This window comes from Hydra vulgaris, chromosome 06, assembly GCF_038396675.1.
Source record: "Hydra vulgaris chromosome 06, alternate assembly HydraT2T_AEP".
NCBI classification, from domain to species: Eukaryota; Metazoa; Cnidaria; class Hydrozoa; order Anthoathecata; family Hydridae; genus Hydra; species Hydra vulgaris.
In genome coordinates, this window is record NC_088925.1 from 12,355,214 (window position 1) to 12,368,123 (window position 12,910).

Here is a 12,910-nt window from a genome sequence, read left to right on the forward strand (position 1 = left end):
CCATAAAAAGAACTCAATACTTGACTGCAATAACTATAGACCAACATCATTATTATCAAATATCAGCAAAATTCTTGAAAAATCCAAAAAGTATTTGATACAGTTGACCGTTATATTTTAATTGAAAAATTGTATCACTATGGTATACGGGGTATCGCTAATGATTGGTCTTCATTCTATATTAACAATCGTGCTCAGATTGTCTCGATTAATGGGTTTCAAAACGCAAGCAAAGTTATTAAGTATGGTGTCCCACATGGTTCTGTTCTAGGACCTTTGCTGTTTTTAATATATATTAATGACCTGCCTCACTCTATAAATAATTCGATTATTCATTATTTTGCTGACGACACTAATCTTCTATGCATAAATAAATCACTCGCGCAGCTTTGTAAAAAAGTTAATTCAGATCTCCATCATTTGTGTCATTATTTAAATAGTAACCTTCTTTCCCTAAATATCAACAAAACTGAATTTAATGTTTTTCACCTTCCAAAAAAAATTGATAGTAATAATGTGAAAATTAGAATTAATGGTAAAAAAACTTTTCCCATCTAAATATATAATATAACCTTGGGCTTTTTCTTGACAAAAACCTTTCATGGTACTATCAACTAATTCAATTAAATAAAAAACTCTCACGTGCCAATAGTATGCTGTCATTAATAAGATACTATGTTCCCCGACATGTTCTAATATTAATTTACTATTCCTTGTCCTCCTCACATCTAAGTTATTGTTGCACTGTTTGCGGTCAAAATGGTAGTTTTCTATTACATTGTATAAACACTTTACGACGCACTTCCTTAAGAATTTTGACATTTTCTCCTTTACGATCTAATATCAAAGATAGGTTTTCTGAATTAAAAATTCTAAAATTTCAAGATCTTGTAAAGCTTTGTAATTGTCTCTTTGTGTTTGATTTTCTTCAAAATAAACTACCAAATTCGTTCAATAATTTTTTTATTAAAACAAGTGACACACACAAATATTACACTTGAAATACTGAAAATTTTAACTTGCACACTTCCTTTTTCAATATTATCAAATATGGCAAGCTCTCTATAAAACATCAATGTATTTCTCCGCTGGAACCAAATAATACCATTTATAAGAAAAAAGATTTTAACTAAATACCCTTTTATTACCAACATTCTTTTTCTCAATCGAAACCAAATTAAGAAGTTTTTATTTGAGTATATATTTTATGAATATTAATTTTATTTTTTATTATTACTACTTTTTTTATACTACTTTATTTATAAAACTATTATTACTTTTATTTTATGTCTTTTTTAACTCTACTAATACTACTATTATCATTATTATACCTTTGTTTTATAAATCTTTTTAATAATATTTATAATGATAGTGATAGTGATTTAATTGTAGTAATAGTTTTATGGTTATTGTCCTAATTTTTGCAATTGTTATGTTTATTTTAATAGTTCCTGTCATAGTTATAAACTTTAATTATTTTTACCATAAATTTTATCATTAGTTAAAATTTTTAGTTATCATGATATAGTTACTATTTTTTATTCACAGTATTAATAATATTATTATCATTTTTATTATATTATTATTGCAATTTTAATATTATCTTTATTTATTAGTGCTTTATTTTTCTTTCTTTCTTTTTTAATATGCTGCGTAACTAAAATTATATATATATAATCTTAGTTACGCAGCGCAGGGGAATATGTGTTTGTGTGCTTTCACTTAATTACTGTTTCAATTAAAGATTTGTGCTTATCTTATTTATTGCTTATTATTTATTTATTATATATTTTTTTATTTATTGTGTGCTTATTATTATCTAATATTAGTCTATTTATTATTCTCAGCTAGATTTTTGCTACTTAACATTCTGTTCTTTATTATACTTAAATACTAAAACACGATTTCATCAAGTTATCGAAGTTAACTTATACACTTGCCACATAAACTAGAAAGTGACTAAACCTGCAAATTTAGATCAAAAAAAAAAAAAAAGGATAGGTATTACTATATAGCGCAGAAGTATAAAAACTAGAGTTTTTTAAGTAATGGTAATAATGGAAATGTTTGTATTAAGCTATTTCTAGTACACTAAGTATACTAAAGTACATTATATAAAGTATATTAGTATAACAGTCTTAAAAAGCTTGACTTTGTTTAAAGACAAAAAAATTGCTAAATTCCTCTTCAATTCCTGACAAACATGATATATACTAAGTTTTTCATTTTATTTTCCTTTTTTTTCCTTTTTTTTTTTTTTTTTTCAACAATAACTAATTAATTAACAACTTTAGATTTTTGTTTAAACATATTTTATAAGTGTTTTTTTCTTGTTTTTTTTGTTTTGTTAAACAGATGAAAGTTGAGCAGAACTGTCAGAAATCGATTTTCAAACTTGCTGCATCAAGCAATAAGATATTGTCACTGTAATTATTTTATGCATAATCTCTGTGAAATTTATGGTAAAACCAGTTGACTTTTAAAATACACTATGTGCATTCAGTGTCATTTACATAATAAAGTTAAGGGCAAGTTTTTTGTATTATTTGTAGGATTTCCTCAATGTATGAAACCTCTGCAGTTGTTGATTGATGTAATCAAATTCTCTCATCTAAATGTTTAAGTTATACAGTCATATCATTGAGTAATACAGTATTGGGCGCAGCGGAGTTACGCTTATCAATTGATTTCAATATGAAAAGCCGCAGTGGAGTGTACATACAATAACTAAAGGTTTATGTTTGGCTAGTTACTCTTTTAACCAAAAAAAGGTTATTTTAGGTTAGGTTAACACAACATTTTAATATTTATAATATCTTTTTTAAATAAATCTTTTAATTAACCCTACCGTTCTCCAAAAAATACACACAAACTTTGCCCACTACTTTTACTATCAGGACCCGCGTGTACAGTGCAATTAACACTAAAAGTTATAACATGCTATTAAACAGTCTACTAAATAAATCAACTGTTTCTTAGCTACTTTCTAGATGTCAATAGTTCATTTCATCTTATGCCATTCTTAGTTTTACAAGGTGCTAGGACGATTTCCAGTGTATTTACCGAAATAATTCATTCTACCGTCATTCATTTCAACGAACTGATTGGCAATTTTTTTAAAGTTAATTTTGTCGATTTGTTTTTTATGTATTGGAGCAAACTTGATGTTGTTCCGGTGATTGCCTCCAGTTTGTGACCTAACCCATGTTTTTACTCTCCTCATTACACTAAATCTTCTTTCACATGATGATATCGATAGAGGCATGGTGTAGTAAAGCTTCACTAATTTGTGTCTTTGTTTATTGGTGACTGTTGCAGCTGGCATGACATTGAAAATATCTACAATTGTTGTCACTCTGGAAACACTCTGTATTTTGATTGATGCAATGGCATTGTACAGGTTATTAATTGTTGGTAGCCCTTTCAACTCAACTTTTAGTTCCAAGATGTCAACATCATCAAAACATGGCATTGCAAATAAAAACGATAGGGAATCTTGTTTATTCACCGATGAAATCAAAATTTCTTCTATATTTTTTACAGCTGTTAATCCATCCTGTTCAAATCTCTCACTCAAACTGTTCTGAATAGCATCAATTGCTTTAAAATAAGATTTTCTTTGTTTTTGCTCTGATTTGACAGGACCAGTCATTGCACCGCCCAATGTAAGTTTCTCAGTAATTACTGAATCGCGTAATGTTTTAGGTATTACTCTTTGCAATATATTCTTTTGGATTTGTTCGAAAAAGGCAACACGCTTTGGATATGCCCTAACAATTGCATAAATTGACTGGACAATTCTGACAGAACCTGACTAAAGTGATGATACTGCATATGTATCCTTAGCAATCAGTTCGCTGCAATGCGCCATGCAATGAAAATATTGTGCTTGCTGGCCAAAAATATTTTTTAGTTTTGCTGCCGAGCATTTCATCACCAATGCTCCATCAAAGCCAATTCTGGCAACTCTTTTTTATTTCAAGTTGCACCTCAAAAGGATATCTTCAATATATGTCACAAAGGCATCTGTAGAAAGACCGTTGACGCATTCATATACTCCGATAAAATCTTCATTCACTTCATAGTTGTCACTGCAAGCTCTTATATTAAACGACATTTGCTCCTTCTTAGTAATATAATAAAAATACATTAATACATGTAATAAAAATACAAACTCAAAAAACTATTGCTTTTTTGCAAAACATCTACTAAAAAACATTTGGAATATATATAAAGAGTTAAAGCATAATAACAAAAAGTTGTAATGTCGATAAAAGAAGAATTAAATTTAATATAACATATTTTATTTAATTTCAAATTGATTTTTGGAAACATATTAGTTCTAGACGTGATTGCAATTTACAAAAAATTCTTTAACGTCGGTTTATTAATCTGAGTTGTTTCTGAGTTCCGCCACTGCTGCTTATTGATTCTTTTTTTCTCTTCAATAAAATAATTTTTAAAGTTTCGTTTAAATTAATTTTAAACTGTTTTCTCTTTAAAAATTTTGAAAAAAAATTAATTTATTACCACCTATCCCACCTAGTTACCAGTTCCAATTGGTAGATATTGATAATAAAATATTGATAATGAAATGTCGGATAATGAAATACTTTTAAAGCACAAAAATTTACCATACCTATTTCCGAGAAAGGGCACATTCATGCTACCCTTGCCACCCTAGCCAAAAAGGAAAAAGTAGCAGTTGCTACCCTAGGCTATTATTTTTCGGTTTGCCGGCATATCATATATGCTTTCCACCAAATTTTTGGCAATGAATTTAAAACATTTGAACAATTTTTAAGAATGGCACAATCAGTACGAAGCGCATCGTCTGTTAAAATATGCATCACAATATCAGTAAAAACATCAATATAGGATTAATCTAAAGAGAAACCAACTAATAAAATTAATTACTTTGTTGTTAAAAAATTATCCAAGATTGAATCTTATATTTTGTGTGCTATAGTTAGGATATATATAGTTTTGGATAGAAATTTATCACATACTATTTTGATAAAATTAAATCCAACAACTAATTTATTTCGTAAAAATTAAAGAGTTCACGCCAAAACCGTATACACAACTAGTTGCCTATGAGAAATTTATCACCATACCACCCGTTTGTGATAGAACAAACTTTTTGAGTAATGTCTGTTTTAGTTTGCATAGAGCTTCTTTTTTTTCAAGAATAACACTTAAAACAATATATTATCTTATCTTCTGGAATGTGATTTGGACCATTGGATACATTACTTGGGTTATAAATATTCATTTATATTTCAAATAAAAATCCGTTTCTTCTCAATTTTTATACTTTTTTAATGATACTCGTATGTATTAAGGTACCCCATGGGTAGGGTACCTTCAAATAAATTTCAAATTTTACTTTAACTAGTCTCACAAGATTAACCTGTTATCAATTTCGTATGATAGTATCTTAAACAGTTTTATGGATATACTTTTCCATGGCGATGTTCAACTGCGATTGAGTCATTACAGACTGGAAAATGACAGTTCCGATGTATGTATGTATGTATGTATGTATGTATGTATGTATGTATGTATGTATGTATGTATGTATGTATGAATGTATGTATGTATGTATGTATGTATGTATGTATGTATGTATGTATGTATGTATGTATGAATGTATGTATGTATGTATGAATGTATGTATGTATGTATGTATGTATGTATGTATGTATGTATGTATGTATGTATGTATGTATGTATGTATGTATGTATGTATGTATGTATGTATGTATGTATGTATGTATGTATGAATGTATGTATGTATGTATGTATGTATGTATGTATGTATGTATGTATGTATGTATGTATGTATGTATGTATGTATGTATGTATGTATGTATGTATGTATGTATGTATGTATGTATGAATGTATGTATGTATGTATGTATGTATGTATGTATGTATGTATGTATGTATGTATGTATGTATGTATGTATGTATGTATGTATGTATGTATGTATGTATGTATGTATGTATGTATGTATGTATGTATGTATGTATGTATGAATGTATGTATGTATGTATGTATGTATGTATGTATGTATGTATGTATGTATGTATGTATGTATGTATGTATGTATGTATGTATGTATGTATGTATGTATGTATGTATGTATGTATGTATGTATGAATGTATATATTTGTGTATGTATAGTAAACTATAAAAATGAGTATTATACTATAAAAAAATGTTATAATTAATTAATGAAAGAAAACCATTGTAAAGTATAAAATAAAATAATTGTTTTTAAAGCAATTTAGATATAACTTATATTGTTAATATAGTACAAGCTATGAAAATACATTATATAATAGTAGTATAAACTATGCCAGGTTGTAATATTATGTATTACATTAAACTATTATTTGTTGTTATATTATAAAATAACCTGTTCTGAATTACAAGGTTTCTTATCATTTGTTAATGAACTCAAATAAATTTATAAAAAATTGAAATCAATACTTAAAAATTAATAAGGAAACTGACGTTAGTTTAAAAATTAAAGATGGAAATTTTATAAAATAGCACATGCGCAGACAAAAAACCTTTATTTTATCACTAACATGCCTGGCACAAGGTGCAAGATCGGCAAATTTGTCCGATTGTAAAACATGCATGACCAACCATTGGTTGATGACCCGCATCACTGGCGCGGTGGTGCCGGTCATCAACCAATAAATCCCATGCACGGATCATGCATGGCAAGTGTACTGGGTAAAACGCCTACCGGATTTTATGCAGGTAACCAAAAAATTTTAGCTATTGATTTCAAATCTGCATGATCAGCATTTATCGTTATCTAAAAGCTAGTACTGGGTCAGTTAACATTGTCGTATTCTTTGTCATGTATGCTATCGCTCAGCTCGAGCAAGGACGTTTCCGTAATGTTACATACTAATTTAATTGAAAAAAATTTTTGCTAACATATTATTCGTTTTCATTTCCTCCATGGAATGGCCGCTTGGTAGTACTAAACTATCGAGGAAAAAAGTTTTCTGAGGGAAGTATCAAAATGATTACCAATGGGTAGATAGAAGGGTGTCAAAGCTCTGGTGGCGTCAGAATTCGATGCCAATGCCAAAAAAATATTTCACAGAGGCAAAGTTGTCAAATGGCGTCAAATCCCCTTTTTACTACTACTACAGTAAAAGAAAAAGCAGTTTAAAATAGTTCAACAGTCAATTTAATCGAGTTAATTTTTAAGTAATCGTGCATTACGTATAGTTTTTTTGTTTTGTTTCTGAACTTGAAAAAAATGTTTTTTTCAAGTTCAAAAATATAGCTATTTCTGCACAGTTACATTTTCAATACAATATTTCTGCACAGGTACATCCACTTGGTGGATGCACAGGTACATTTTCAATACAATATTTTCAATATAATATATATTTCCTGACAAATTTTTTTAATTTTTTTTTATCCACTCTTTTGTTAATTATTTTTTTGTCTGTTTTAAAAACAGCGGTTTTGTAATATAGTCTTTTTAAATGTTCTTTAGTGGTGATCTGTGGTAAGACTTTTCGGCCTTCTTAGAGCACCTTATAAGGTTGTTACTACAAAAAAAAACTACAAAAAAAAAAAAAAAATTTATTGAGATTTTTGTAGTGGTCCTTTCGTCGAATCTTCTTCAACATTAAAAAGTTAAAAATGCATTTCTAACTTGAGAAACAAATTGTTCAATGACCTTATCAAAGTAACTTGACGTACAAGTTTGCATTTAATGGAAAAAAAGCAAGATCAGCATTATTTTTAACCTTTTCTAATATATAAAACTGTTGAGCTTAAGCTGAAAATATCAAGAGGTTTGTTGATCAATTCACCATGTTCATTTCTTTTGAAGTTGTTTTCTCGTTTCAGTTTAAGTTCATGCAATAAAAATTTAGCTTTTATTTTACCACCTCGCGTAATAAATTTTTTGTCCTCGTTTGGTTGGCCTGAGTGACGTAAACTTTGCATGGTTTTAGTTTTATGTTATTGCCGAGTAAAAAGTGGAAATAGCAGCTTAAGCTCCAAACAAAAGCAACGTTTAATCTCTTCATCAACTTTTGATAATATCAACTTTTTGCTAAACTTATTAGTTTCAATGCTTAATTAGCTTTATTGTTATTTTTAAAAATCTAATTAAATAACAAGCTTTTCTTGAGCTTTGGAATGCTAAACCTTTGTAAACGGAAAGCTGCACGTTTATAAATGCCACTTTATTTATTAAGTTATAAAAAAGTATGTATATATTGCGTTTGTTAGATATTTAGAAAACATTAAATAATAATTTTGAATGGTGTCAAGAAAAATAGCCAAAAAATTGAGTTCTCGTAAAATAAGTCGAGCTTATGTAAGCCTAACAAACGTTTCAAATGACCAAGGGATTCAAGAAGAGGTATCCAATATAATATTTACCACTTTTAATTGTTATGTATTATCTTTAAAGTTGTATCGTTTAACTTTAATGTTGCAGATTTAATGTGTGACGTTTTATACTTCGCTATATGTTAAAATGGACTTTTTAGGTCGTCTCAATAACTGAAGTTCTATTATTGGCTTTACTTTATCGATTGTTATACATAGACCACGTTTTTGTTTTACAATATACGTCACAAAATATGCTTCATTAGAAAAGTTTATTTTGGTTAAAATTCAACATACACATATGACATATGATATACACTATGTAGACTTACAGTGTAATAGTAAAATGCGTATAGAAATAATATAATGCGTATAGTCGTTAGATTATATAATGTATAACAACATTATTTTTTTTAACTATGACGTTAAGATGAAAATAAACAAGCAGTACTTTGAAAAATAAAATTTTTTAAAAGTGAATGCTTGGTTTATTTTCACGGTAATTTTAGATGTATTTCTTATATCCGATTGTAGCTTGCTAAAAAACAAGTTTCTTGTAACATATTGTTACTTATTAGGGCGGCCGAGAGGGAAGGACAAAAGGGGCATTCGTGCCCCGGGCGTCAAGATAACAGCGGCGCCAGAAGACGAAAAAAAAAGAAAATAAACTTAATCAGATTTCAATTACAAAAAAGTATAATAATTGTTTGTATTAATAAGTTATAAAATAAAATTTACTTGGTGATGCACAAAGCAATTAACTTTGATTTATTTATATTATCAAAGAATTATAGCTTCAAATAATTAATCTTTTTTCGTTGGTTGGTAGGGATTAACCATTTGTTATTATTTTGACAACAATGAAGTATCCAAAAAAAATATTTTATAGTTAAAGATAAGCTTTTTCAGGATATTTTAAGAAAAAAATCTTATAAGTACTTTTATGATTATTCTGATAGAAACCTTTAAGTTGCAAAATAAAAAAAAATTAAATTACTTCACTTTTTTTGTTAAGCTTTAAAGGCTCCTTAAAGAGTTTTAAAACTCTCAGAAAAAAAAAAGACTTACAACTACAAGCTGTTGTATCTCACATATACCGTGCAAGGTGATAGATATACCGCGCAAGAATTTAAACTATTATAGATATTATAGATTAGATTTTAAAACTCAACTCAGTGTCACACAGCAACACAGTGTCACACAGCAACTTCCTCATAAGAATCATACCTACAGGCATAAATTTTATGAAAGAGTTGTTATATGACAACGTGTTGAATGCTTTAGCAAAGTCAGTAAAGTAGATGTAAACCAGGTGTTCAAGATAAAATACTTTTTTTTAAATGTTACAGAATTCAACCAGGTTTATAAGGCATCCTATGTGATGTACAAATCCATGCTATATATGGCATTTGGTTAATTAATGGTTAGCTTGCCATTAGATAGCAAAGAGTAATAATTGGAAAATAAACGATAGAGTAGGAATTGGTGACAAGTGGCATTCGTCAAGAATCAGTTCTTACATCACTGCTATTTATGATCTTAATCAATGACTTACTAAACTTTACTTATAACCATACAATAATACACACAAATGATGGCAATGTCACCATTGATATCAATCAATTTTTCTCTGATTATGGAAAACTGTAAACAAACATCGACAGCGCTGTAATATGCTCACACAACTACCTTGTGAATTTTAACCTCAAGGCGTGCATTAAGAAAGGCCTTGGAGCACTAATATCAAACAACCACTAAGTAAAAGTACAAGCAGTAGCATTAGGTACGGTTAGTAATTCAATGCTTGGCTGTCTCAAGTAGTCATTTTGGTGTTGAAGCTCTCTAGCTATGGAAAAAAACTGTATCAATTGTAGATAAAGTACTGCATCTAGAGATTTGTGTGCATGCCTGATTATTTCAAAAATTGCAATACTCAAATGTGTCTAACAACAAGGTTCCTATAGAACAAGAGCGTCTATTGGACAGACATAATGAAAATGAACTGGATACAACTCTATCGTAAGATGGCATATTAATAATAATAATAATTTTTGTTAGTAAAAAAGCAAGAAAAAGTGTTTTCTTTCTTCTTTTTTTTTCAAATAATCGATTTGATTATTGTAATCAGTAAATGTTAAATGCGTTGCATAAGTGTTATTTAATCCAGATGCGGCTCATAAAAATATGGATGTAAAGTAAAGGTATAAGGAATAAAAACATTAACTTGTATAATTAAACATGCTTTTGATTAAAAAATATACATGCTTATAGGGGCGCCTAATTCCTGCTAAGCCCCGCACGTCATGAAAGCTCTTGGCGGCCCTGTTACTTATGGCACTCAAATGGGTAAATAAGAGTCTGTAAAATTATCTTTCATAAAAAGAAAAAATTATATTACAAAAAAAAAGTTCGTTTCTAAACAGTACATTTTTATTTTATTGAGAAGAAAACTATGAGTTTATAGTATCAAGCGTCTTTTTCAAATCAATAACCAAATTTCCTTTATTGACACTTTTCCTTAAACCACCCATCAATAAAAATAAAAAAATAAAAAACTAAAGAATACGGAAACTCAAAAAAGACCATGAGGTCTTGTAGCAGAGAACCGCTAAGATTTGAAACTAAACTTTCTTAATATTAGGCTTAATTTTTGTGTTTATGGTGGTTGGGGCGCTTGTAATAATCTAATCATTAAATTTTTCTTAATAAGTTATAAAAAGTTGATTCCAGTGAATATATGTTCACGTGCATATATAATTTAAATAAATATATATTTTTTTTCTTTTTTTTGTTGTTGTACTTTTTGATTAATAAAGTTATTGAATCTTAGTCCAATTTTCATATTTTTTGAAATTTCATCGTTTTTTGCAGTACTTCAATTTTTAAGTTTTATTTTCTTCTTGTATATTAGAAATTTTGGTATTCAGTTGTTCTACTTTGTGGCTAAATATTTTTGATATTTTATTCTTGCGTAAATAAACTCCTTGAATAGTCTTATTGCAATTTTTGCCATTTTTAATTTCTTTTTTTTCCAGTTTTTTAAAAGTGTCTGTCCAAACTGAACTAAACGTTCATTTCAAATTCTATGCAATATTTCTTTCAACCATTTTTAGTTCATTATCGTTATAATAACTTTTAATTTATCAATTAATAAATACTTCCTCGTGTTTTAAAAAAGTTCTTTTTGTCTATCCTTCGTTTTTCAACTTTGTAAAATGTACAAACAGGTTGGTTATGAAGAGCTTTATTTAAAAACTATAAAGTTCTAAGATTTACTGCTTCTCAGTGATTTGTTATAAAACTATTTATCTTTTAATTTTATATGTTGATTCTACGGTAAGTAATGATCGGAAAACGCTTTTTGATGGTCTAAAGTAAGTTTTTGCTACTGGTACCTTAGATTATTTTACAATCATTAAGGAAATATTTTTCTATAAGTTTTTATATATTATATTGTTTTTTACTTAAGTACTAAATGCGATTCTCAATAAGTTTCCTCTCAATCAGGGTTTGTTAATAGATGACATTTTTTATGACTCTATCATTTCTTGTAGCTAGGGCCATATAGTTTGGGCCATATATGTGCGCAAAGAATATGCTTGATAACGAGTGTTTAATTTTGATTTGTGCAGAATTTTTTTTTTTTTCGCGGTTGTATTGAGACTACAATTGTACATGTAGACTTATTTGTCAATTTTGCTCAGAACAGTCAACTAAATAAGTCAATTATAGTCAATTTTTTTTATTTATTCGACCGAAACCGAAATTTGAGCCGAAACCGAAAGTACCGAAATTTCGGTTCAGTGAAGCCGTAGCCGAAACCGAAACCGAAATTTCGGCCGAAAATTAAAAAAAGAATGTTAAAAATCCCTGAACCTTTTATAATCAAAAAAAAAAATTTTACATGAATAAAAAAAACTATTACTTTTATGAGCAAAAAAAAACTGTTTTACATATATCTAAGCAGTCACCATATAAGATAATTTGATAAAAACTATAATCTCAAGACTTTTCAATAAATAAAGTTAATAATTGAAATATTTTCTCTACAGAATAAAATTTTTTCCATGTTTTCTGGCAAAAGTCTGTTTCTTTCATTTGAAAGAATGTCTCCAGCAGTTGAAAACAATCTTACAACTTCGGTGGAAGTCGGCGGAGGTGTAAGGAATCTCTTCGCTACTTTTGCCAAACCAAACTTTGCTTTTAATGTTGTTTTTTCTTCATACTCTTTCCAAAACTCCAAACAACATGAAGATGTTGGGCTTTCTAAGTACTCATTTAAAACTTCCTTTGCCAATTTGGAAGTTGGATTTTTGGAATTTGTACTTTGTGACTGTGCAATAATATTTTGCATCATTGAAGATAACCCAGTGTTCTCAATTGACGTAGTTTTCATTACAGGTATAGTTTCATTTTGGCTCAAATTGTAACTGTCTAATTCCAAAAAAACTTGTTTTTTAGTAGCTTGAAACGCTTCTTGGGATCTAAAGAAGTGGTGCTTGAATCTGGGATCAAGAAGTGTTGCTA

General features: G+C 28.5%; 1 protein-coding gene across 2 annotated transcripts in view; it reads left to right on the forward strand.

Moving 5' to 3' along the window:
- The first annotated feature begins 8,178 nt into the window (after nt 1–8,178).
- LOC100203187 (anoctamin-7) overlaps nt 8,179–12,910 on the forward strand; it is a 58,167-nt gene continuing 53,435 nt past the window's right edge. The window contains exon 1 of one of the 2 annotated variants that reach the window (XM_065799235.1): nt 8,179–8,414. In XM_065799235.1, the coding sequence (XP_065655307.1) occupies nt 8,313–8,414 (102 nt within the window). In that variant the 5' untranslated portion in view covers nt 8,179–8,312. The remainder of the gene's footprint in view (nt 8,415–12,910) is intronic. The other variant, XR_010638982.1, reaches the window with a different exon arrangement.